This window comes from Tachyglossus aculeatus, chromosome 16 (genome assembly GCF_015852505.1).
Source record: "Tachyglossus aculeatus isolate mTacAcu1 chromosome 16, mTacAcu1.pri, whole genome shotgun sequence".
Classification (NCBI taxonomy): domain Eukaryota; kingdom Metazoa; phylum Chordata; class Mammalia; order Monotremata; family Tachyglossidae; genus Tachyglossus; species Tachyglossus aculeatus.
This window is the reverse complement of record NC_052081.1, coordinates 26,622,408-26,649,638: the sequence shown is the minus strand read 5'-3', so window position 1 is coordinate 26,649,638 and position 27,231 is coordinate 26,622,408. Positions and strand designations below refer to the sequence as shown.

Sequence of the window (27,231 nt, the reverse complement as noted above, 5' to 3'; positions counted from 1 at the left end):
CGGGCTCTTTTCCACTGAGCCACCCTGCTGGAGGAACCTGGGTTCTAATTCCAGCTCTGCTGTGTGACCTTGGGCAACTCACTTTACTTTTCTGTGCCTCAGTTTCCTCAACTGTAAAATGAGGATTCAATACCCGTTCTCCCACCCACTTAAACTGTGAGCCCCATATGGGGCAGGGACTATCTCCAACCTGAATAACTTGGGTCTACCCAGAGCTTAGACTAGTGCTTGATACATAGTGAGCACTTAAACACCATAAGAAATAAACATAAAAGAAAGAAAAAAATCCCAAACTTATCTCTGCCACTGTTACCTCACCTATAAAATGGGGATTCAATATCTGTTCTCCCTCTTATCTACACTCCACATGGGACAGGGACTGTGCCCAGCCTGATTAACTTGTATCTACCCCTGCACTTAAAATAGCATTTGACATATAGTATCAGCGGTATTTATTGAGCGCTTACTATGTGCAGAGCACTGAACTAAGCCCTTTGGAGAGGATAATTTAACAGAGCTCTTAGACACACTCTGTGCCTACAAGGAGATTAGTAATAATAATAATAATAATGATGGCAATTATAAAGCACTTACTATGTGCAAAGCACTGTTCTAAATGCTGGGGAGCTTACAAAGTGATCAGGTTGTCCCACGTGGGGCCTCACAGTCTTAATCCTCATTTTACAGATGAGGTAACTGAGGCACAGAGAAGTTAAGTGACTTGCCCAAAGTCACACAGCTGATAACTGGCGGAGCCGGAATTTGAACCCTTGACCTCTGACTCCAGAGCCTGTGCTCTTTCCACTAAGCCACGCTGGGCACATAGTGAGCATTTAACAAATACCATTAAAAAGAAAAAAAAGCTAACAAAAAACACCCCACAATCCCTCAAGGAAGAGACACAGGATATAGTCTAAAAGAACCCCTATATCAAGATAGTCAAATTAAGCCATTGTAGCTTTCTTCTTACCTCAAATGTAGTTGAAAATAAATATTTACTACACAAAGACTTCTCTGGCTGTGATTCAGATAAGTAGGCCAGCAGGAAGACCCAATAGACGCATTTGCCTTTGCTCTGCTCTCCCTTCTCCCCAACGGGAGATGGAGGCTTTCCCTTATTGGCCTAAAAGCCAGAATTCTGCAAATAAATCTGGGAGATTAGGGAGTGGGGCTGTCCCTCAGGTCTGTGAGACCTGTGATCTTGCTAACACCATATGAATTTACTCTCCCCTTTCTCCACAGCTACTTTTGAGTGTGACTGTTTCATGAGCAGTACCTTCTCTATCTTTCTTTTTATTTCTCCTTACCTTACTGTGCACTGTGATCAAACAAAGAACATTAAACAGCTTCAAGTGCTTACAGGAGAAGCAGTGTAGCTCAGTGGAAAGAGCCCGGGCTTTGGAGTCAGAAGTCATGGGTTCAAATCCCAGCTCCGCCAACTACCAGCTGTGTGACTTTGGGCAAGTCACTTCACTTCTCTGTGCCTCAGTTACCTCATCTGTAAAACAGGGATTAGGACTGTGAGCCCCCCGTGGGACAACCTCATCACCTTGTAACCTCCCCAGCGCTTAGAGCAGTGCTTTGCACATAGTAAGCGCTTAACAAGTACCACCATTATTATTATTATTACTGCAATTGATCCTTAGTTATAACTGAGGCAACCGCATATTCTCTTTTACTCTGTAAGTCCCCCAAAACTCCTTGAAATTTTCAAGTTTAGGTATATGAAAATCTATAAGGCTCCTTGACATCTGAAAAAGAGCACAAATGATACAGATTATGATCTTCTGTGGTCGGTCCAATGATAAGAGCATCACCCTGGGAATCAGAGTTGTAATAATCATAATTATGGTACTTGCTAAGCACTTACTATGTGCCAAGCACTGTTCTATGCACTAGGGTAGATACAAGTTAATCAGGTTGGACACAGTACCTGTCCCACATTGGGCTCCCACTCTTGATCTCCATTTTACAGGTGAGGCAACTGAGGCACAGAGAAGCTAAGTGACTTACCCAAGGTCACACAACAGACATGCGGTGGAGCCAGGGTTAGAACCCAGGTCCTTCTGGCTCCCAGGCCCAGTGATAATAATAATAATGATGGCACTTATTAAGCGCTTACTATGTGCAAAGCACTTGCCTACTGGGAATAAACCAACAGTGATAACTTTTGACCAAGGCACCAACTAGGGCATTCTGGCCCAGCAACAATCCCAAAACACTCATTCAATCATACTTCTTGAGCCCTTACTGTGCGAAGAGCACTGTGCTTGGCACTTTTGGAGAGTACAATGTAACAATAAACAGACACATTCTCTGCCCACAATGAAACTCAGCCAGCTAACACGGGTGCCGGGGACTGCAGCAGTGACCAATTATAAAATCACGAGACTGGTATTTGTTAAGCACTTACCACATGCCAAGCACTGTGCTACACCGCGGCAATCATGTGGTGGGTCCAAGGTCTACATGTCTTGTTTTGTCCATTGTTGGGTAGGGACCGTCTCTGTATGTTGCCGAATTGTACTTCCCAAGCTCTTAGTACAGTGCTCTACACACAGAAAGTGCTCAATAAATACGACTGAATGAATGAATGACTGCGCTTCAGTCATTTCAGCAGCAAATAACCTTGACGGCTATTCTGCAACATACCGAATCCCTCCCTGTCCCCTAGGCTCCATGAAATGGCGAGGAAGGCGAGAGGAGGCATAGTCCTACACAAATCACAATCACTTCCCTTGTACAGGTCCCTGAGGCTGAAGCTTTGGGCCAGCCTCATTGTCCACTCTGCCCACTGGGAGACCTCACTTCTGCTAGCGAGGGAGAGTAGTTTACCCTTGATGTCTAGGAATGCTTGGAAATTAACTTCATAATGAGCAGTGGGATACGGTCAACGGTAAGTGGGGAGAAAAAATTCCATTTTTCGTTTGTAGATTTAGTTTGGGCATTCAAATTTGTACTGGAAACCAAATAGGTTTTTAACAAAATGGATTTAATAAGCAGAAGACAATCTAGGTAATGAAAATAGAAATTCCCAATTTTGGGGGCTAAATGTTCACGTTATATACATATAAGCAGACTGCTTTTTTTTTGGTAATGGCCTGGCATGGCTCTTAAGGATGAGTGTGCTATACTACGCAATTCAGTACCTATTCTCTGAAATTTTTCAGAAAAAACTGTATTCACGCAGAAGCTTGCTTTTTATACATTTTCCAGATCATGACAAATTACATGTCACACAAGCATACATTCTGAAAGGCATCATGACACATACTTTGATTAATTGTCAAGAAAGGGGATGCTGTAATGAATGCATTGTGGTGTTTTATTAAGGTTTTGGACATGCAATACTGGACAAGAAATTTAGATATTGTATTTATTACACATTTTATTCAACTATAAATCAGTAGTAAGACAGAATATAAAACTTTTGCTTTTCATGCATCTGAATACATAAATTAATGTCACAATACAATACCTGCAATTTTGTACCGTAAAAATGTGCACAGTTACTATTCACTTACTAAGACAAGTGTACTCTTCAAATATAAATAAATACACATTTCTAGGATCTTCAGCAATAACTTGAACCTCAAAATACAAACCATCTGGAAGTTTCCAGGACGGATGGAACCAAATGTATAATTTGTAACCGACTCCAATTCCACAATAAGAATAGTTTACTTGGCATAGAAAACAAACGAAATAAAATGCCAATTATTGTTGAACGCTTGAGGAGTTTCTGGATTTCTTAGAAAAATACATCTGAAAATCCTTTATATGGAGATTAGTTAAGGTGCTATCTATTGCATATTAAATACTTCCAAGATTGCATCTGGATTATTAAAGTTATAAATCCATAAAAGTAAGTGTTTCTAATAGATGTGCTGACAGACCCTTAAATCTAGCATCATGAACTAGCAGCACTAGAATCCTTCACCTTACTTCAAAGTAAATAAATCAACATGCTTTAAACTTCATCATTTAACACACAAAATTTACACCTACCATATTTACACGATGCTTGTGATCATGACTATCAAAAAGCTTAAGTTGAAGTTTACATATCCAAGTTAGGATATTTTTATTTACAAGCTAAAGTAGTCAATAGAATTTCCACTGCAGCATTTACTGTAGGTATATTAGAGATAGCAAATTAATTTATTTTAACATTCTCCTAGTCAAACTCCTAGGAAGGGTGAAGAAAGCAAGTCTGTCATTAATGAGTTCGGTTTTCTTTAGGTGACCATTCATGAAACTCTGTCAAATGCAAGGCAACATTTTCACAGCGGGAAAATTACAACTAGTTCTTAATTCACCGCCAACAGCAATAGATGTAGTTAAGCATAATCTAGGGATAATGCCGCATTCATGGAGAGGTGACTAAAACAAGATAAACAAAGAATATAGCAGCAAATACAAAACATTCTTCACGAATGGCATTAAGTTCTCATTTTATTTACAACTCTGAAGTACAGCCCTGATGTTCACTTTATAAGTTAAAATTAAACAAGTTGCTCAGAGGACAGCCTTCTAATATTTTCATCACTATGGCTGAATATGGTTTAGAGGGGGATCTTGGATGTAGCAAAACATAACATTTACAAACTAAGGGAAGAACTTGAAACAGGTTTTTTTTATATAACAAATGTTCCTGATTGTTTAAGACAGAACTGGAATAGTGAATCCACTACCCTAGGATTCAAAGATGACTTTGTATATGAAATAGTCTTCAGCGTGCACGTGTTCGAAAGCGTACATGCAAAAACAATTTTTTTTACAAATCTCCTTATTATTTTTCATTTGGTCATATTTACTCATTCCAACCCTAAACAATTTAAGTTGTATAGAGCCAAATTTACACACCATTTAGACTACTTCGAATTTCTAAGTATTAAATTTCTTCTTTTGCCAATACTTCTACACAAAGGCCCGGATGACATATTAAAACCTGCATGTGTTCACACTTCTACACCACCTTTTTGGCCATTAATTTACTGTGCTGACTATAAAAATATGTAGTAAAATCTACTCTAAATCATATGTTCGATGTTTCACGAGAATATGTTAAATCATTGTAGGTGGTGCAAATGAAATTTAAATAGAAAATTTTAATACTGTACCTTTTAGCCGGGAGAGGTGAAAACAATAGTTACATAATTTATAATTGGGATAGGTCCTTATTTCCCAAATCACCTGTTATCAAAAGTGAAGACACTTTTACATAAGGGTTGTGGAACTTGGCCCACACCCAATATGGCTTTTATGATTATACATAGCAGGACATCCAACTAACATTTTGAGGATCTTTCTGATAACACTGAAAAAAACACATTTTGGAATGATTGATCTGACAAAAGAGAAGTTCAGTGGAGAAAGATAAAATTCTTCTTAAAGAAACGTAACACTTAAAAACTCATCAGCCTACAAATATTGATCACCAAACATGCAGACTGACAAAGTATATTCTAAACTGTCTTATGAAGTTTTAGTGTATTCCCAACAGATGATATGGGCAAAATGCCTATTTCCTACAATTCAGTAAAATGAACCAAACCTCCCAAATACCACTTTGGAAAATAATTAGTTATCACAAAGAAATGAGGAATACATTGTTCTTCTAAGTGAACTGAAAAACGTATTAACACCTTTAAACGGTCATGAAAGATCCTATCCTGTTAGTGAGCTTGCTATCCTAAGAAATCTGAACAAAAATATTTAACTTTCTGGAAATTGTATTAACTTGGTATTTCTCAAAAAAATAAAGTACTGTTCTCTTTCTTCTCAAAATTCTAAGGAATAACTAAGAACATCCTCCCATATTTTTCATTTTATTTTTGAAAAAACCTTATTTTAGGTGTTCAAAATATGTTAAAATACAGGAGATGGGGGAAAATTTCACATTTTTGTCTCACAGTTGAGAACTCCTTAGCCCCACAAAACAGTACAGAATTATGCAATAGGTTATTGTGACAGTAACAGACAATCTATTTAAGTCCTTTAAGGAGGTACTCTCCAAAAATAAATACTGACTATATATTATATATTTTTTACGCTCTAGCAATTTCCAGATGAAGTCAACCGTTACTTTTATATATGCTTACAACAATATTTAACGATACCCTTTTGGAATTAAGCATGCTTTTGGAAAAAAATGCTATCAACCTTTTGCTAAACAGACACATTCAATCTCTTGACGTCAAACCTTTAGGAAAAGAACACTGTTATAAGACACACTCTCACATTGCCCTACCTATTCTATTTTTGCCTCAGTGTTCAGAAGTCGGGATAGCTTAATTCCACATATTCCAACACTCTTAAAATTGGTCTACCACAATATTCATTCTGTATTCAGATCTAAACATACTGTTGTGGGCATTACAGAGGAGGCAAACTAACTTCTTTAACTTCTGGCACAATCTTTTACCATTCTTCTTAGCCATTACTTTGACATCTTAAAAGGCATGCAGTGGGTTTACCAAAAGGATAGAACATAGTTATGGTCTAGCTGAAATTCAAAATTTAAGTTGTACAATGAATGCACTCAAGGAATCATCACAAAGTGAACAGTGTGTCTTCCTCATACAAGGCAGGTGTGAAATGGCACGCTCACAAAGCACTTATGGCCCTCTACCTGCTAATAAACATCCAGAAAAGATATTTTCTGTAAAGTAAAAGTTCCTAGCTCTCTCAAAAATAAACATGCTACTAAGATTGTTTTGGCAGTCTCCTAAATTGTAATACTGATAAAAATGACCTTTTTGCAACAATATTACACCCCTTCACTTGCAGATTCTGCTAATAGCCTTGAAAATAATCAGGTGTAAAAAAAAAGTATGAACATTTTACGTGAGTTATTTTTAAGTAACAATTCTGAGGCAAAACAAATTCCCAAATGAACTGCTATTAAATTATTACTTCACCTGTCAGGGAACATTGCACTGTGGATATGGAATCGGCACTTTTGGAAATGCATTTGTGTTTTGAGAACATTAAAGTTCCTTTTAACAGATTGTTTCAATATGCTCCTCCAAATGCCAACCATACGCAGGGAATTATTTACATACCTCAAGATTCTAGGCCTGTATTTCTAATTTAATATTTGAAGGTATTTAGCCCATTTCATGTATCACTACTTTGGGCAGTCCCAGCTAGTACTTCAAGTTAAAATTATCTCTCTTTCTCTCTCACACACACACACCCACAACACGTACATACACACACAAACACACACACTCACAAAACCTGCAACAGGTAGTGCAAAGATCTTCCGTTAGCATTCAGTATATAAAAAGGACTAGGCAGTGTAATTTGCTTATTAACTTTTGGAAAATTTTCCAGCTTTTCTGGAAGGTTCGTATGGCACTCTGAGAATGCTTGGAGTTTCTTCCATGACGCGTACAAGAAGATTGTCTATGTAGTCCTCTAGTTCACGGATATGAGTATCTTTCCTCTTAAGTAGCTCTTTGTGCTTCACCAGTTCCTGCAGCACCTCTTCATAGGTCAGGCTGCGATATCCCGCAGTGGCATCAAAAGGATTGCTCTCCTATAAGAGAACATGAATTGGGGTTCTGTTAGCTGTTAGGGAGAAAAGTTTCTACCATGGAAAAAGCAGTGACAGTTATGGAAAAAAGCAGAAGGAAACGAACAACAATTTTAGTCTTACAGTGGAATGGGCCAACATTAACAAGTAGCTCTTTTGCTCAGTGCAATTTTAAATTAGTGTAATGAAGGTGCCACCATGTCTCAGTGGAAAGAGCCCGGGCTTGGGAGTCAGAAGTCATGGGTTCTAATCCCTGCTCCGCCCCCTGTCAGCTGTGTGACATTGGGCAAGTCACTTCACTTCTCTGTGCCTCAGTTACCTCATCTGTAAAATGGGGATTAAGACTGTGAGCTCCATGTGGGACAACCTGATTACCTGGTATCCCCCACAGCAGTTAGAACAGTGCTTGGTACATAGTAAGCACTTAACAGATGCCATCATTATTATTACTTATCCTAGCCTACCTTGGCTACTGTATCAGCCTCCTTGCTGACTTCCCTGCCTCCTGTCTCTCCCCAATCCAGTCCATACTTCACTCTGCTGCACAGATCATTTTTCTACAAAAACGTTCAGTTCCCCACTCCTCAGAAACCTCCACTGGTTGCCCATCCACCTCCACATCAAACAAAAACTCCTTATCACCGGTCTAATGCGAGTGCCTCAACTCGCTACTCTCCTACTACGACCTGTATTTCACTCTTCTAATGCCAACCTACTTACTGTACCTCAATCTATCTTGTCACTGATCTCTCACCCACATCCTGTTTCAGGTCTGGAACACCCCCCCTTTTATATCTGACAATTACTCTCCCCACCTTCAAAGCCTTATTGAAGGCACGTCTCCCTCCAAGAGGCCTTCCCTGACTAAGTCCTCATTTCTTCTTTTTTCACTCGCTTCTGCGTCGCCCTAACTTGCTCCCTTTATTCACATCACGTCCCAGTCCCACCGCACTTTTGTACGTATCTGTAATTTATTTGTTTGCATAAATGTCTGTCTCCCCCTCTAGATGGTAAGCTCATTGTGGGAAGGTAATGTGTCCATTAAATTGTTTTGCTGTACTTTCAAGTGCTTAATACAATGCTCAGCTCACAGGAAGTAGTCAGTAAATACGACTGACTAATTGAGAAGATAAATATTTGATTCGCTCAGACCCAAATGCTTGCCCTTCTCTATTATTATTTTGTTTTGTTGTCTGTCTCTCTCTTGTAGACTGTGAGCCCGTTGTTGGGTAGGGACCATCTCTATATGTTGCCAACTTGTACTTCTCAAGCGCTTAGTACAGTGCTCTGCACACAGTAAGTGCTCAATACGACTGAATGAATGAATGAATTATAAATGCAGCTAAAGGAAAATAAATCAAGCAAAGGATAAAATATGGGACAAACACAACCAGATAATTTTCTGATATTAGAAAAAGAAGGGATACATAATTCAGATATACTGATGCTTACATGGCTGTTCTGATCTGACGCTGATGTTCCTGGCAGTGTGATCCTATTTCTGAGTGCAGGTGTGGCTGAAAAGACTTCTGCCAAATTGATATTCAATTTCATCCCGTGTGCCTGTAAAGATCATTCTTTGCCTCCCTGACACATTTGCCATAGAGTATGTTCTGTTGAATTGGTTTCCTGGCCTTCTGGTCTTCCAAAAGTCTCTGCTTATGGAGAACAAACCTACAGAGGGTTCAGAGGGGAACAAACCTTCTACTCTCCCACATCTAGGGTAAAAAGCGAAGTTTATATAAGTTATTTTGGTCAGGATCATGATTTGTGGGCAATTTCAGACTAAGTTCGGTTTTCTAAGAGTTTCCCCAAACGGACAAAGCCTTGGCCAACCATGTGATCTGGTCATTAGACTGACCTCTGGTTTGGCTGATGGTTGCAAACTTTCCTGAGCGATAAATAACCACCTGGCAAACCTCTTCAGTAGTCCACGCTGTGATCTTTCAATTTGTTTTACTAATTAAATTCTAGCATTAACTGTCCCTCGTTCTCAATTCCAGCCTCCATCCCCTTGCCCAAGCAATTTCTCCTGTCTAGAACTATCTCCTTTATATCACAGCACTTACATATCTTTAAATTACATATTATAAATGACACATTTATACTAATGTATCTCCCCCTCTATGCTGTAAGCTCATTATGGGCAGGGAATGTGTATATGCTAATTCTGTTGCACTGTACTCTCCCAAGCGCTTAGTACAGTGCTTTGCACATAGTAAGCACTCACTAAATAACGTTGATTGACCAATAGATAGTTACACTGTCCCTGTCTTCAAAGTCCTCCTGAAATCCCAATTCCCCCAAGGGGCTGCCCCTGATTGGTTTTTCTACTCCCAACTACTGCCACACATTTTTGCATCCCTAATCCTTACCCTAACTAATGTTGTGAACAGGGGAATGGAAAATGAGGGACAGTGATGTTAGCTTGAGAGGAACAATGAATGTGAGCTGGGATATACTGAGAAGAGCGTTGATAAATTAAGAGGGAGAGAACTTGTGAACGATTAGTAATTTACAGAGGCATTCTGTAACTCCTTAGAATGAAACTGAATTTAAGTGGCTGTCACTTGACTTCACCTTTTCTCACTCTTAAAAAAATAAAACTATTCACTTAAAGTGGCTTTTTCCAAAATGTAATAACAGAAAAATTACCCCAAATACAGAAATTGGAAAATAAATGGGTTTCAATTGCTGCATTAAATGTTGGCCTAAAGAAGACTAGGATGAAGTCCCAAAAAAACGAAGCCACTGTATTCAACACTCCTCGCAGAGTATCCCCATGACTGCTCTCCCTGGAAGCAGGATACAGCACAGGCCTGGGAGTCAGATAGACCTGGGTTCTAATCCTGACTCTGCCACTTGCTGCTGTATGACCTTGGGCAAGTCACTTCACTACTCTGTAACTCAGTTATCTCAGTTATCTCATCTGTAAAATGGGGAATAAGACTCTGAGCCCCACATGGGACAGAGACTGTGTCCAACACTTGTACATATTTACTACTCTATTTTGTTAATGATGTGCATATAGCTGTAATTCTATTTATTCTGACAGTTTTGACACCTGTCTACATGTTTTGTTTTGTTGTCTGTCTCCCCCTTCTAGTCTGTGAGCTCATTGTTGGGTAGGGACCGTCTCTATATGTTGCCGACTTTCACTTCCCAAGCGCTTAGTACAGTGTTCTGCACACAGTAAATGCTCAATAAATACTACTGAATTAATGAATGAATGATAATATGGTACCTACCCCAGCAATTACTACAGTGCCTGGCATATAGTAAGCGTTTTAACAAATACAATTTTTTTTTTTAAAAGAAAAGCTGATGGGTTTCCAGGATTGCCTAGGGCTCCTCACAGCCCTGGATGGTCCTGATAATCCTCACTCTTGCCAAGTCCTTGGAGAAGTCATAGAATCTCAGCTCTCAGTTATCTTCTAGAACAAGAAAATATCTTCGGCAATAAAAGTTCACTTTTGAGAGACATGATTATGAACACTTTTGAAAAGCCTTTCTCCTCCAAGATGACCATTGACCATGACCATATCTAAGTTGTAATGAATTTATCTATACTTTGCATTACAGGGAATTTGTGAAAAACGGTCTCATCCACTCAATAGGAAGCTCTTGGAGAGTGGGGAACAAGTCTACTTACGCCAACCTACTCACTGTACCTTGATCTTGCCCATCCGGCTGCGGCCCCCTTGGCTACATCCTCCTTCTAGCCTAGAACTCTCCCCGACTTCATATACTTCAGACCACCACTCTGTCCACCTTCAGAGCCTTATTAAATCACATCTTCAGCAAGAGGCCTTCCCCGACCACGCTCCAGTTTCCACTACTCCCTCTCCCCTCCTCGTTGCTATGCACTTGGGATCCGTACCCTTTGAGAACTTGATATTCGTCCCACCCTGGCCCCATGGCATTTACATACATGTCTGTAATTTATTTTAATGTCTGTCACCCCCTCTAGACTGTACAGTCCTGGTGGGCGGGGTATGTGTCCACCATCTCTGTTGAACTGTACTCTCCCAAGCAATTAGTACAGCGCTCAGCACACAACAAGCACTCAAATGCCACTGATCGGTCGCTAGCATCTAGCACAGCGGAGCGTTCAGCATAGCAAGTGGAATTTGCTATCATACAGCCTGTCATATAGACTACCGAAAGTTCCCAGTGAAAATACATCTCCTACAAAGCACCAGGAAATGTACAGATTTAGACACTGCAAAAAATCCATGAAGCCAAACGTTTAATAAATGATCCTGTTTCTTTTTAAAATGCCAGATTTTTTTCTAGGAAAACAGAATAAAATGAATTTAATTTGGAAACCACTCAAGTAAAAACAACTGGCTTTTCCTGTTCACTTTAATACCACTAAAACAGACTATAAAATATTGTGGCTCAAAGAGCGGCAATGAAAGAGTCAAATATCCCAAACCTCTGACTGAAATTAACCAATTTTTGCAATTTAGATTAGATGAAGGTATTTATGTTGAAATATTTGGAAATTTGCTGAAGCAGTTCATAAAATTAATAATGTCTTGTTAATATAGGATTATACTCATATTATTGCTGCAGAACAATTATTCCAGATGAGCAGGTTGAGACAAATTATCACGCTTGTGGATTAAGGAAATTAAATTAAACAAAGTAAATTACAAGTAATTGGCCTCTCTATGTTCTTATTTTAAGAGAACCAGTATATTTGTCATTTGGCATCTATCATACATTGGCATCTCTCATAAAATATTAATATGAGCTGTATTTTTCAGACTAATTGACAGCATATTACCCAAAATGAGTTCCAATACTACCAGAGCATATGTTATAGTATCTTTAAAACTCCGTTTTTTTAACAATGGACACATTTCAAATGAAAGGCTGAGAAGAGAGAACCAAAAGCAGAGTTGTCATGAATTTGACTACCAATAGTAACGTTTAATTTTCATGAATTAAACGTGATAACATGGTGATCTGATTCGTCACTGTGCTAATAAAAATGTTTCTGATCATTATTCCATTTTTCCCATTGACGTTTCTGATTGGAATGTTATTTGAGAACTGATATTTAACATTATATATTAATATCCTGGTAGATTTGTTTCAGTGCAACTTTGTTCAGAAGTGCTAATTAATATTTCCATTAGCTCCTTTCTCTGGACCTTTCCTGTGTTTATGAGGATATTTTACCGAACTCCTTGAAAAAAAATCCTCATAAAGTTTCAGTACATGGAAACATCTTAGAAACACATGCAATGTATAATACATTCTGGGAAACAATCTATAATAATTCAAAACATGGTTGCATGCAAGTTCCAGATCTTTTTCCAGATTAGAAAACTCTGCATATTCTATTTTAAAACAAATGTTTGTACTTGCTTTTATATTACTGGGAAAAATAAGACCCGCAAAACCCAAGCTAGCTTCCTTCTTTCTGTTAAAACTATAGATTTAATTTTATTTTAAAGAATAAACCTTTTAATGCATTTGTGCAGTGTACAACGGCCTAACTTGAGGGTCACTAGAACGTTCTGCCAGTTTTTCCAACATAAAAAAAGTAGTTTAATGGTATTTTTAAAGGAGTAGATAGCAAATACGTTTTAAGCTGATAAACAGTTTGTAACAGTACCATTCTGAAAAAGATATATAATCTGTAAAATTGCTGAACACGGCAGACCATGAGGTAGCTAATTATTCTATCATGTTTCCCACAATTTATTGCCTTACATTTGTGCTTTTGAAAATCTTTACTTTCACTAAAATCCCACACAAATCTTTCACGGTAATGTCGCCAAACGGGTGAAGAAGGATATTCCTGTTATGAACATTTGGGTGAGTTAAAAGGAAAGCAACTCATCGAGGTAGCTTTTCAATTCTGAAATTGAAATACTAATATGAGTATAAGTAAAACAAAAGGACTATAAACTAATCCATATTTTTGCTTCACACACACACACACACACACACACACACACGTGTCTACACTTTCAGCCCTGAAACGTATATCCTTAACAATATTTAAATTTAAACAAAAGCAAATTACTAGGTCTCAAAATAGCTAAAGATTTAAAGAAAGGTTGTCCTGGTAACCAAATATTGGTGGGGTACTAACTGACATCCAAGGCAACTGGAGGGGAGAGAAGTAAGATGTAGGCTTGGCATTCTCTGATCATCTCATTATTGTTCTAATGAGGAACTTTGCTCTGGGAATATCATCTCAGCTACTTTCACATCTTTTGTCCTACTCCCTTCATCTCCCTTTCAGTTCTTAATTAGGCCTTAAAGAGCTCACACTGCCCTTTCAACTGGCTACTGCTCCTGTTTAAACACTATGCTTTCAGAGACAGGTGTTGGCACCAGAATCTAAGACATACAAACTTAATTACAAAATACTACGTCTGGAGGGTGGGGGCAATACCGAGGTAGATGGCGATTACAGGAGAGCTTTATGTAAATTACTTGAAACATTTTATAAAATAATCTTCAACATTAAAGTTTTTCAAATAGTTTTTCCTCAAAAAACAAGGAGTTGACAGGCAGTCTTCTCTTAATTGTATCTTGCATTAAATTAACAACACCTAGTAATCCTTTAGCTGTCATTTAGGATAGTAGTGTTCCAAAGAAAAATAATAACACATCAAGGGATTCTTTTATCACCTTTAAATGTTTTAAATAACACAATTTTCACAACTCACTCTTTAAAGAATTTAAACAATGCTTTTAGCCTAAATAAATTAAAACAACTTGGAGAAGTACATTTACAAGCACATAAAAATTGTAATTAAGGTTTCTTTACGGACAATAGCTGCCATGTTAAATCATTTTTTGATGTTGTGTTTTGTTTCAAATTATATAACTGGCTGACAGAATTTGGTTTACTATCTGATCAAAGGTGGACTTCATATATCCTGACACCTCTCATCAGTTTTTGGATTACAGAAAACTTGGGTATTTATGGAACATAACTTTCCAAATCGATTTAGATTAGCAAAAACAAACATTACAATAGCACACTACTTCTAGGAATTTTTCAGAACATATTGAAGGAGCTCAAAAGCTATCGTCTAATACAAGGAACATTAATGAACCAAGGTTGATTCTAAGAAAATCGCACGGATAAAAATGTGATGTTATCACTTTGAACATTCTTCATACTATGCATCTGGACTGATCATATTAAGGACAGATGGCTCTTAGAAACAAATGTCAAACCTCTTGGACCAAAATCCCTGTTTGCTGTTATTCTTGAGAGGAACTTCAGTAGTACATTTACAGTAAAAACCTGGTCACACTTGCCCACATTTTCCTATAACAACTCATTGTTTGTTTAAGGTTTTTAAAGCTGGCCACGGTATAAGGTAAGTCTGAATACAACCCAACCCCAAATGCCAAAGAAACAGCTTAGAATGGAGGAGAGGATCGAACTTGGAAAACATGAAATGAAATTTAGAAACTGAATGCAAATTCAATAGCAGCAAGTTTCCTGGCATAGAGATTTATTTGGCCTCTGGCTATTCTTCCAAGGAAACCATTGAGAATGTTATTCATCTGGGCACTAGCAAGCACATTATAGGAGATTGTCTTGGATTGGAGATGTTGGAAAAGGTAACTTAGATGCTTTTCCATCACTGTTCAGTGTTAACTTTGACATATCCCTATTTTAGTGGCTTAAAGCACGTCGTAATTGCTACCTTCACAAGCTGTACTTTCATACCTATATAAACTATCCCAAGTATTATGTGTATAAAATATTTGAGTATATACGTTATGTACACAATACATATATAACTCCATCTATGTAAGCACAAATCCTGTACTTTTAAAATTGGCTTTAAATGCTGAATATATCCTATCAACTGTTCTCTTTCTCAACAATAACAGTGTATGAGGGGAAAATTGTGGACAGATGAGAAGTAAAAACAGAAACTGATTAAATTTATGGCATTTACTCTGTATACTGTACCATGGACATGCGTTTTTTTCTATCTGCTGATTACCTAGGGTTCTCTGTCACTCACCAGCATTTTCCTGAGGTCTTCAGTGCTCGTTGGCTTCATATGAAAACTGAATAATAAAATACAAATATAAATGATAAAAAAATGAGTATATCATACTGGGCACAAATTATGACATAAAAACTCAAGGTTTCTTGTTTTTTTCCCCACAAACATTAGAATGACCACAATAGTATACATGGCATGCTGAACAATGTACAATTTAGATTCAGTAATAAGGAAAACAAAGCCAGTACTGTACCAATACAAAAAATTTGTAACATGTTACAGGGAAGATATAAAGAGCAGAAATTAAAGATGATACAAGAGGATTTGCACCCACAATCTGCTATAACTCTAGGCATTTTATCTAAAAGAGGAAGGCAAAACTCATAAATGTTTAAATATAATGTTAATGTGTCTACTGTACCAGAAGATATACAAATAACTACACTTCTAAAGGATAAACCTATGAAGATATCTGGGAATGAAGATTGACAAGACAATATTTATAAGTGGCAAAACTAGCCTTCAAATATCATCCTTCTGATGACAATGAATATTTGTTAATCTATCGTGAGCACAGGTCATTTTCATGTAGTTCCTGATTTAATTTTTATTTAGGATTTTTTTTAAAGGAACAGGGTAAGGAGGAAATGCAGATAAGAATACTTTTCTTCAATCAGGGTTTTCCCATTAAAAAATGCAGTATGACCAACAACTTTTGAAGGACATCAATTTAAAATTCTTATATAACTTTTAACTCCAAATTTAGAGGTGAGCTCATAGGCAGTCTCTCACACATAATATTTGAGGGTGCTGAAAGATAAATTTTATTCCAAAAACCTTTTCCATTTACGAACAGGTATTCAACTTATGCATTTACTGCTGACATCTTTTGAGACTGTTAAAATCGACTTCAGAAGCCATAATCTAATTACTCATAAAAATAGATGCCCTATAATAGAAATACAGCAAACCCTAAACATCTCTGGTATAAAAGGGACCAAATGTTTACAATAAGCAAGTCAACTGACAAGAGCAATGGACACAAACAGTCCTGATGTAATTCTTTGTAGCAACCCAAAATCCCCCAAATGATCAATTCCAGTAGTAATCTTAAACACATTATGGTATAAAATGCATCCTTTTCTCCCTGTATTAGTGTGGAGAAGATGAAGTGCTATCAGATTTAAGGGACTGTAGTCAAAGCAGGTTTGGAGAAAAACAATTTTCTATCTTCACAAGGGCTGTGATACAACAACTATGAAACCTATCTCAGGGAATAAGAATCAAGGTATATAGTTTCTTTCCTTGATCAGATGTCCACGATATTCTAGTTCAACAAGAGCAAGAGTAAAGTTCTGGAAAACCCTGAAACATCAGGTTTCAAATTCTTTGGGTATCTAAGATGAAGTAGCATGTGCTGAATCCAAATGTAAGGAGCAACAGACTCTACAGAATTGTGCTGCAATTCATTCTAGTGGATGTTTGCTTCTAATATTCTGTACCAATTCTGGGTGGAACAAGCAGATTCTCATGATGGCAATGATTTTAATGAACATTTTCTTGAAAGGGGATGGGCTTCTGAATTCTCTATTCCCTACACCTGAACCCAATCCAATCATTTTGCAAATCGCTTTAATTTTGTTGATGATTAGAGGTCTTGTGCCTACTTTGAAGACAGTGATATACTTTGATTTGGAACCCCATGAGGGGCAGGGAGTGTGTCCCATCTGACTGTCCCGTGTACCTCAGAGGTTTGCAGAGCTCTTTGGCAAATAGCACTTCATACATACCACAATTACTAGGTACTGGGCAGAGTTACCGAAAAAAAAAAAAAAAAAGACAGTCCCTAAACTTAAAGGAGCTTAAATTTCTAATGGGGAAGATAGGGAAAAATTACAATTAGGTAATGATTATGGCTGAATCTTAAGACATATGAGTAGAAATTACAGAAATCTTCAGCGGATTTACAGAATTTATGCAGGCATACCTTGTGATACATATGGACTTATGCTCCTTGAAACTACGGATGTAATATGAACCACTGAACTGTGGGAATACATTTGCTCATAGACTTAACTGCAATTTATTAGCTTCCCGCTTCTGACCCAGGCCTGACATGACTGAGCCCTTATAGGTAATTGAAAGGCACACTATAGATCACTTCCTGTCACCCAAAATTTCCATCCCTTCCCCTCCACTATTACTAGGATCCTCCACATAAACCAGTTACGGCCCTAGTTCCCCTTGGTCCCACCTCACTTATCAAGTATTTTTTCCCCTACTAGCGACCCATTAGGCTCCCTTTCCCACCACGTGCTGCCACCATTATTTCCAGCAGAAAGGGGACAAGGGCATGTTTGGATGCACAATGACAAGATGCCTAACCCCCCGCCCTTCATCCTTGCCCCACAGAGGTGAGCCGCAGTGCAAACTAAGAAACTGCAGCTTTCATCACTATGGAGACTGAGCATTACTTTAGCCAGGGGCATTTCTAGCTGTTTGGGAGCTGAAAGCTTGTGATGACAGCAAAGACTCCTGCCCCATCCAAAGCAGCTAATGAACGGGGAGCTTGGGGGCAGGCAGATGACATCTCCGGCTTCTCTCGCTATGATCAAAGGCAGCACAGAATCGGGGCAGGAGTAAGGAGATTTTTGTCCCTTCCATTCCTGCCCCATCTGTTCTACCTTCCTCCTGAGCTCCTCCCGAAGCGGAGAGCCCAACTTGCACAAGTCACTGGAAAGCAACACGGTGAGGAGAGAAAGGTCGGAGGAACCTGACATTCCTGCAGCAGTTGGACGTGACAATAGGTGGGATTTATGGATCCTGGGCGAGAGCAGCAATTAACGCGTAGCGTATCTCTAGATTTTTGGAACCGTGGTCATCTCAAACCGGGGCTACGCCTGCAGCTGTACAAAGGGCTGATATGAGCATGGGCCCGGGAGTCAGAGGACCTGGGTTTTAATCCCAGCTCTTCCCCAGACCTGCTGTGTGACCTTACACAAGTCACTTCACTTCATCTGCAGAACGGGGATTCTCCTTCCTACTTAGATTGTGAGCCCATGTGCGACCTGATTATCTAATATCTACCCCAGCACTTAGTACAGTGCTTGCACATGGTAAGCATTTAAATTCCATAGCTAATAATAATAATGAGGGGATGACACATCTGTTACATTTTGACTGTTGAATCTGTTCAATCATTGAATTTTTACCTGTTTTGCTTTTGTTACTATTTTTTTTTTTTACGTGCCTGTTCTCAGTCAGAGATTCAGGGACATTGGACTGTACACTAGACTGCAAATTTGTTCTCTAGACTGTAGGATCATTATGGGCAAGGACTGTGACTTAGTCCAATGAATTTTATCCTTCCAAGCACTTAGTACACTGCTCTGCACATAGTAAGCGTTCAATAATCACCACTGATTGATTAGAAAGCCAGGACTATGTCTGATTCAACATCTGTGAATCCTCCCCAAATATTAGTACAGTGCTATGCACCCTGGAAGGGTTTGATGAACGTTATTTATTGATTAAAGATTTATGGTAGAGGTCTTTCAGCAATTTTAAAGGAGGAAGCAATGTGGTTTGGCAGAGAGGATAAAAAGAGGTATTCCATGGAGGGTGAATGGAGCACAGATGAAGGAAAAAGTGTAATAGGGTCAGAATACTTAAAAGCTAAGGTCTTATCATAACTCTCAAGAAAATACCCAAAGCATATATCGGACAACTTCATACTCCTAATGTCAAAATTAGACTAATTTGTTCTACCCAAGATTAGAGTGAATTTTCCACTGACATTCTATGGAAAAAAAAGCTATCATATATTTGAGCTGGAGCATTGATTTAAGCATGTTTTAATGACACAAACACTTCTTCATATTATTTTTCAAGCTAATGTAAAAACGTAAAAGCTACATGCTTCGGTTCACCACTGGTTTTTAGAAAATTGCCTATTAGTAAGAAATTAGGATATGCATAAATGGACAAAAAAATTACCATTGATCTGTTTTAATGGCATATCAACTAATCACAGCTGTGATTTAGTAAGTTCGCTGGTTCCTGTTGCTATGGGAAAAACTTCTGAGAATATAAAAGAATGATAAGATTACAATAAGGTGACAACTGAGAGGAAAAAGTGCCCAGTGAATCAAGTCCTAGCTAATTCCCATTATACCTGTTTGTAACAGAGATCTGAGCCATTCTTTTCTGTTCACCATAGAACAGATCTGAATAAGGGACTTCTTAATGGATATTGTCAAAAATCTAAAGGCAGGAACCTTCCCTCATGATTTGCTTTTTATTCTTAAACTGAAGTGTCAAACACACGAACTTATTCATCTCTTCCTTTTTGATCTGTCATTAAAGGAAAGACGGTAACTGAACTAGACTGGCTTAGCTCGGTGAAAAATATAAAATATCTCTATTTATTGAAGTCGGGCACCAATTTGTGATACCTTTCTTTTTTGATTGCTGCTCTCCTGTCGGACGAGATATTGAATAATCCAACCTGACTGCTCACTGAAGTGCTGAAAAGTCAAGAAAGAATTGTTCTAAATTACAAGAAAAATTGGAAAATAAAAATATAAGTCTATTCTGATGTGTCAAATTTTAGAATTAGAATTTTTAGGCTATTTCTCAAAAAGAGCAATTTTAAGATTGAAAGTTCCTTGTGGGTAGGAGTCATTTATACAACAATGATGATGATGGTATTTGTTAAGCGCTTACCATGTGTCAACCACTGTTCTAAGCACTGGGGTAGATACAAGGTAACCAGATGTCCCACATGGGGTTCACAGTGTTAATCCCCATTTTTCAGATGAGGTAACTGAGGCACAAAGAAGTTAAATGACTTGCCCAAAGTCACACAGCTGATATGTAGTGGAGCCAGGATTAGAACACACAACCTCTGACTCGCAAGCCCACATTCTTTCCACTAAGCCATGCTACAACCCTACTGTAGTCTCCAAAGTACTTAGTACAGTGCTCTGAATTGTAGCCATTCAATAAATGTCACTGATTGACAGACTTTGACTTAAAATAAATTCATATTTAAAGCACTTGAAGCATTCTGATATTTCCCAATGGAAGCTTAATTTTTCAAAATCTGACGGTTCTATATTTTTAGGGTTGATTGTTTAATTTTGTTGTCCATCTCCCCCTTCTAGACCGTGCGCCCGTTGTTGGGTAGGGACTGTCTCTATCTGTTGCCAAAATGCACTTTCCAAGCACTTAGTACAGTGCTCTGCACACAGTAAGCGCTCAATAAACACAACTGAATGAATGAATGAATTTACTGAAAAAATTTTTTTTGGCACTACTGATGTACAGCATTATAAATTACCCTGGAAAATGTTCAAAATTACCCAGGAATAACTTGAGACAATTACATATTCATCCAGTACAGCTAAAAATAAAGGTTTGGCAATGAATGTTGAATAGTGATATTTGTAAATAAGACCCTAAATTGCTCGTGACTTGTTAATTCTTCCATATGAAGGTATGGAGAGGAAGAACATAATTTCCATGAATACATCTACACATCATCCAATCTTAGTGATAAGGGTGTCTATTTCTCCCAGTGTTATCATGACTACAGCACTGGAATAATTAGCTCACTAAGGAATTTGGGGGACTCAAAAATAACATAGTTAATGTATCTGAATAAAACTTAAAGAATACTATCTGTAACAAAGTTGTATTAAAACAATGAAGCAACCACTTAAATAGAAAATTCCAATAAGGCACGGCTAATTGAGTGGGACTTATATCTACAATAAGACAATGTGTGAATGTGTTGTAAATTCTGGGTATTTTTAGTATGATACACTTTAGACCCCATCGTTACCAAATTCCGATGTGCTCTGCTGGATAAACAAAATAGAAGTTCAGAAGTAACATATTATAGAAATTCTATAACAGACAAACTTTTTCTTGAGTTTCTACCTAAAAATCAAAGCCCTAAAAGTTTTCCATCAAATATGTTTGGTGATGAATAGTTGCTGTTTTCAGGAAACTATACTTCAAAATGTGGGGGGCAGAATGATCTAATGGCACAATCACGAGGACAACTGAGAATTACTGTTCATAGACTACACTGTTCTAGCCCTAGTAACTATCTATAATTTTACAACAGGGTTGATCCTTAGTAAAATTGCTTTGAAAATGATACCATTAGCCGAACCCCATAATGATTTCATGTTGATTACAATATTTAGAAATTCCTATCCACTGGCTTTGAGGCTCTCTCCCTGCAATATTTATCCATGTGTTTCCCCCACTACACTCTAGCTCGCAAGCTTCATTCTTCTCAAGCTAACTCACTGTGTCCCACTCATCTTTCCCACTAATGATGTGTTGCTCACATCCTCCCACCCACATCCAACAGACCACTGCTGTTCCCATATTTACTATCTTTCTGAAACCACATCTCTTCTAGGAAGTCTTCCCTAATTAATTTCTAGTCTCCCTGGTTTCTATTCCTCCCGCTATCAATCATTTCAGCGCTTCCATAAAACCTAAGAATTTAGGTTTCATTGAGTATAAAGACACATACATAAATGCTATTACTTTCTTCTGTTTGTCATTTCTTTTAGTTTCTGTCTCTCCCATTAAATTGTAAACTATTTGAGGGCAGGGGTCAGGTCTGTTAATTTTATTGTGCTCTCCCAAGGACTTAGTACAGTGCTCAAGTGCTTAGTACAGTGCTCTGCACACAGTAAGCGCTCAATAAATACGATTGGATGAAATATTTTTAATTCATTCAATCGTATTTACTGAGCACTTACTGTGTGCATAGCACTGAACTAAGCCCTTGGAAAGTACAATACAGCAATAGAGACAATCCCTGCCCACAACGGGCTCACAGTCTAGAGGGGGGAGTGGTATGTTAAGCACTTACTATGTGCCAGGTACTGTACTAAGCGCTGGGGTGGATACAAGCAAATTGGGTTGGACACAGTCCTAGTCCCACGTGCGGCTCACAGTCTCAATCCTCATTTTACAGATGAGGAAACTGAGACACAGACAAGAGAAGTGACTTGATTGAGATATCAAAGCAAAATTCACCAATATTATCAGGCCAAAAAGCATGTAGGGCACTCTGCAGTAGCTTATTAAAGAGCTTTAATTTGGGAAGGGTGACACGTTCGCCATCTGACACAAAACTTTTACAGTAAGTGCATAAAGTACAGTTCTCCTAAAATCAAACAAATCTGTGAAACTATTCACATTTGTACCTGTATTAGCCCTTAGTACAGTGCTCTGCACTCAGTAAGCGCTTAATAAATACAATTGAAGGAATGAATGACTAATCTGATGGAACCTAGTTGATAAACAAGATTTAATTATTTGAAATATCCCATGTAAAGTGAAATGACAGGCGCTACCATAAAAAAGCTCTCGAATTGTACATAATACAGATACAGACAAAATCTCACTAACTCCCACTAATGCTCTCACGGTGACATTATTACAGGTGAGGCTTTGGCTATAATCTCATATTGATTATATTTCAGATGAAAATATTTCACTCTCCCATGCGTTTGTGTATCAACACTAAAAAGGCCCTGGTAGAGCAGATCTAAATTTATAGCATCATTTCCCATTTATTCCCAGAAGAATATAAACCAGTTATCTAGGTTAACTTTAAAAGTCTTAGAGGCAAGACAACTATGACACAGAAACACCATAGGAGGTGTGAAGTAGTGTGACAATGGAAAAAGCACATTACATTACAGGGATCTGGGTTCTAATCACACTGCCATTATTTACCTGCTGTGCAATCCTCAGGAAAGTCACTGCACCTTTCTGTGCCTCATTCATTCATTCAATCGTATTTATTGAGCGCTTACTGTGTGCAGAGCACTGTACTAAGCGCTTGGGAAGTACAAGTCGGCAACATATAGAGACGGTCCCTACCCAATAACGGGCTCACAGTCTAGAAGGGGAAGACAGGCAACAAAACAAAACATGTAGACAGGTGTCAAAATCGTTTCCTCATTTCCTCATCTGAAAAATGGGTATTCAATATCTGTTCTTCCTTGTACTGTGATTCCGTCATGGTGACAGGGTCCAGGTCTAACCTGGTTATCTTGCATCTACCCCAGTGCTTAGAACAGTGCTTGGCACGCAGTAAATACTTAGCAAATACAATTATTATCAGTAGTAGTATTAAGAGTTAAAAACATCATAAATGGGCTTAAATATCAATAGTATCTACTGTGCCTGTACAGAACAAATGCACAAAACGGGAAAGATCAAAAGAGATTATTATTATTGTTGCAGTACTTGTTATGCACTTACTATGTGCCATGCACTGTTCTAATCGCTGAAGTTAATGAGGTTGGATGTTTTCCCTGTCCCCACAAGGGGCTCGAAGGCTAAGCCTATGTGAAGAAGATTCAGAGCTAACACGGCATCAAGATTCCGAGCGGGAATTAATGAAGGCATGTAGAGCAATTGGAGTGTCCACTTTTCTCTAGGGCTGTGATCCCTGGGCCTACAAAAGGCACCATTTTTAACTTCGAGAGCAATTCCAACATCACCACCTATGTGTAACATTGCAATACTAACACCAGGGCCTTGGCAAGACAGGATCCCAAACAATGCAAACTTGGAACTCAGTCAGACCACCGGCATTGAAGCAATGCTTGTCACATGACACCTTTCACTGGGTAGAACATGGAAGAAGAATGGATAGTAACAGGATCCCGAAATAGCTGCTTTTCAGTGAGCTGAAATGGTGGGCAGAAGGAACGCTTTAAAACCACAATGAGGTAAAACCTCAATGTAGCCTAATAAGCTCGTTGTGGGCAGGGAACGTGTCTACTAACGCTGTTGTGCTGTACCTTGCAAAGTGCTAGGTACAATGCTCTGCACACAGAAAGCACTCAACAATACCATTGATTGATTGGTAACGCTGGAGGCAGCACAGAAAACAGCCCAGCCTACTGTATAGCAAAGAGAAATGAGGTAACTACCGTGAAGCACTGCTTTCGGGTAGCTCAAAACACCAGGAAGGAGAATCAAAATCTGGTGCAAACAGGACAGCCTGGGAAATCCTTGAGTGCACACTATGAGGAAAGAATTAAAAACACTCACGCATTCAATACTATTTACTATGCACCTCCTTTTGTACTGTAATGATAATAACTGTGGTGTTTGCTCCCCCTTCTAGACTGTGAGCCCGCTGTTGGGTAGGGACCGTCTCTATATGTTGCCAACTTGTACTTCCCAAGAGCTTAGTACAGTGCTCTGCACACAGTAAGTGCTCAATAAATACGATTGAATGAATGAATGAATGTTAAATGCTTACTATGTGCCAGGAACTTTACTAAGCTCTGGGTGGATACAATAATAATATAATAATGACGGTATTTGTTAAGTGCTTACTATGTGCCAATCACTGTTCTAAGCGCTGGGGTAGATGCAAGGTAATTAGGTTGTCCCACGTGGGGCTCACAGTCTTAATCCCTATTTTCCAGATGAGGTAACTGAGGCACAGAGAAGTTAAGTGACTTGCCCAAAGTCACACAGCTGACAAGTGGTGGAGTGGGATTAGAACCCATGACCTCTGACATCAGGTTGGACAGAGTCCCTGTGTCACGTGCAGCTCAGTCTCAATCCCCATTTTACAGATGAGGGAACAGGGGCCCAGAGAAGTGAAGTGACTTATTCCAGGTCACAGAGCGGACAAGTGGCAGAGCTGGGATTAGAACCCACAACCTTCTGATTTCCACGCCTGCGGTCTATCCACTACACCATCCTGCTTCTCTGTACTAAGTCCTGGGGGAAAACATGAAGTAGACTGGCACACCCAGGGCTCATAATGTAAGGGGTAGTGAGAGTTGGCTACAAACACAGAAGATTGAAATGTCAAGAACAGCGCAACAAGATTGAAAAAAACAAGACACCTTGAGAGAGTCAGAACGATGCAGCTAGAGGAGCAGATTTTCACAACTCCTTACCAGTCCCAAAACCCCTCCAGGTACAAAGTCACTGCAGTCAGAGCTTTCCTAACCTTCTCAGTGTTTCAAGCATTACACTTTAAGGTGCATGTCAACATTATATATTCACATGCTATAAACTGGGATCTGGGCCAGAACCTCTGGGGATGAAATATGCAATTCTTTTAAATGATTGTTTAATCATTATTAAAGTCACAGTAGCGGAGGTAGTAACGGTATTTGAGCACTCACTCACTAGGTGCCTGGGAAGGTATAACAGAAAGTAGAGGCAGTGAAGGAGACAGTGGGAAGTAATGTGGCCTAGTAGAAAGAGCACAATCTAGGAGTCCTCTAGACTGCAAACTCATTGTGGGCAGGGAATGCGTCTACTTATATTGTACTTTCCCATGTGCTCAATACAGTGCTCTGCACACAGTTGGTTTGATTGAGTCAGCAGGCTCAGGTTCTACTTCAGGCTCAAACACCTACCTGCTTTGAGACCTCGACTCCTCTGTGACTCAATTTTCCCATCTGCAGATGGGGAATAAAATACCTGTTCTCCTGTCCTCTAACTGGGAGCCTCTTGTGGGACAGAAACTAGGTTTGATTTAATTATCACACATCTACTCTAGCCCTTATCACAGTGCTTGAGACATAGTAAGCACATAATCAATACCATCAGTATAATTAGTATTGATGGGTCCTCTGCCCTTAAAGAGTTCAATCCGTCAATTGTATTTATTGAGTGCTTACTGTGTACAGAGCATTGTATTAAGCACTTGGGAGAGTACAACAGAATTGGTAGACACATTCCCTTCCCACAATGAGTTTACAATCTAGACGGCAATATAAACAAATATATTAGGGATATGGACATAAGCGCCGCAGAGCTGAGGGAGGGTCAGTGGATTTGGCAAGAAGGAGATCATTGGTAACCTTTGACAGGGCAGTTTCTGAGAGGTGAAGGGGGCGGAAGCCAGACTGGAGAGAATTGGCAAGGAAATGGAGACAGCAGGTGTTGACAACTCACTCTAGGAGTTTGGAGTTATGGTGGGAGGGAGATGGGGTGATAACTGGAGGGAGCCGTGGGGTCAAAGGAGGGGAGATGGATATAATGTTTACAACTTATCCACATAAATAATTGCTGCACCATTCAATGTAAAGAATTCCTCTCACAATCTCAAGTGAATGAGTTGTGATGTGATTATGAATTTTTCCAAGATGCTGGAAAAAGTAGTTGATTTGGACAACTGCGGCAGTGTTCGTTCAACTCTTGGGTTGAATAGGAGCGACCTTTTTCTCCTTCATGCATCTTGCAGGAGGCTTTCTGAACACCTCTGGGTACCTTTGGACTCTTCTCTCCAATAGGACTGTCTTCTTCAATCACATTTAAAAAATTTAGCTGTCTTCCTAAAAATCGATGCCAGACTTCTTAAGCTTAAGGCTTAAGATGGGGGTGGAGTCACCATTACTACAACAGTTTGAGCATCAGGCAGTGATGCACTAGAGATCCCCTTTGGACAAGAACTTCCACTGGCGTCTTTATCATCCATTTCTAAACTAAGCTGCCCCCCTGAATTCAACAGTTTCTTTGGTTCTCTGCACAGGGTTTTCCTCTATGCCTTGAAAATCTGGGACAAATTGGAGGCAATATTTGTACCCAGATCCTTTTCCACTGCTAACTGCCTAATCTTAACCCAGGTGACGCAGGGAGATATAATAACAATAATAATAATGATAA

The 27,231-nt window shown here is 38.9% G+C and overlaps 1 protein-coding gene across 4 annotated transcripts in view; it reads right to left on the bottom strand.

Annotated features, from left to right (window-relative positions):
- Positions 1 to 3,181: 3,181 nt before the first annotated feature.
- The window catches only part of RAB11FIP2 (RAB11 family interacting protein 2), a 54,478-nt gene continuing 30,428 nt past the window's right edge, over positions 3,182 to 27,231 (bottom strand). For 3 of the 4 annotated variants that reach the window (XM_038757710.1, XM_038757712.1, XM_038757709.1), the window contains exons 5-7: positions 20,001 to 20,072; positions 15,562 to 15,607; positions 3,182 to 7,546 (exon numbers count right to left, since the gene is read on the bottom strand). In XM_038757710.1, the coding sequence (XP_038613638.1) occupies positions 7,319 to 7,546; positions 15,562 to 15,607; positions 20,001 to 20,072 (346 nt within the window). In that variant the 3' untranslated portion in view covers positions 3,182 to 7,318. The remainder of the gene's footprint in view (positions 7,547 to 15,561; positions 15,608 to 20,000; positions 20,073 to 27,231) is intronic. The other variant, XM_038757711.1, reaches the window with a different exon arrangement.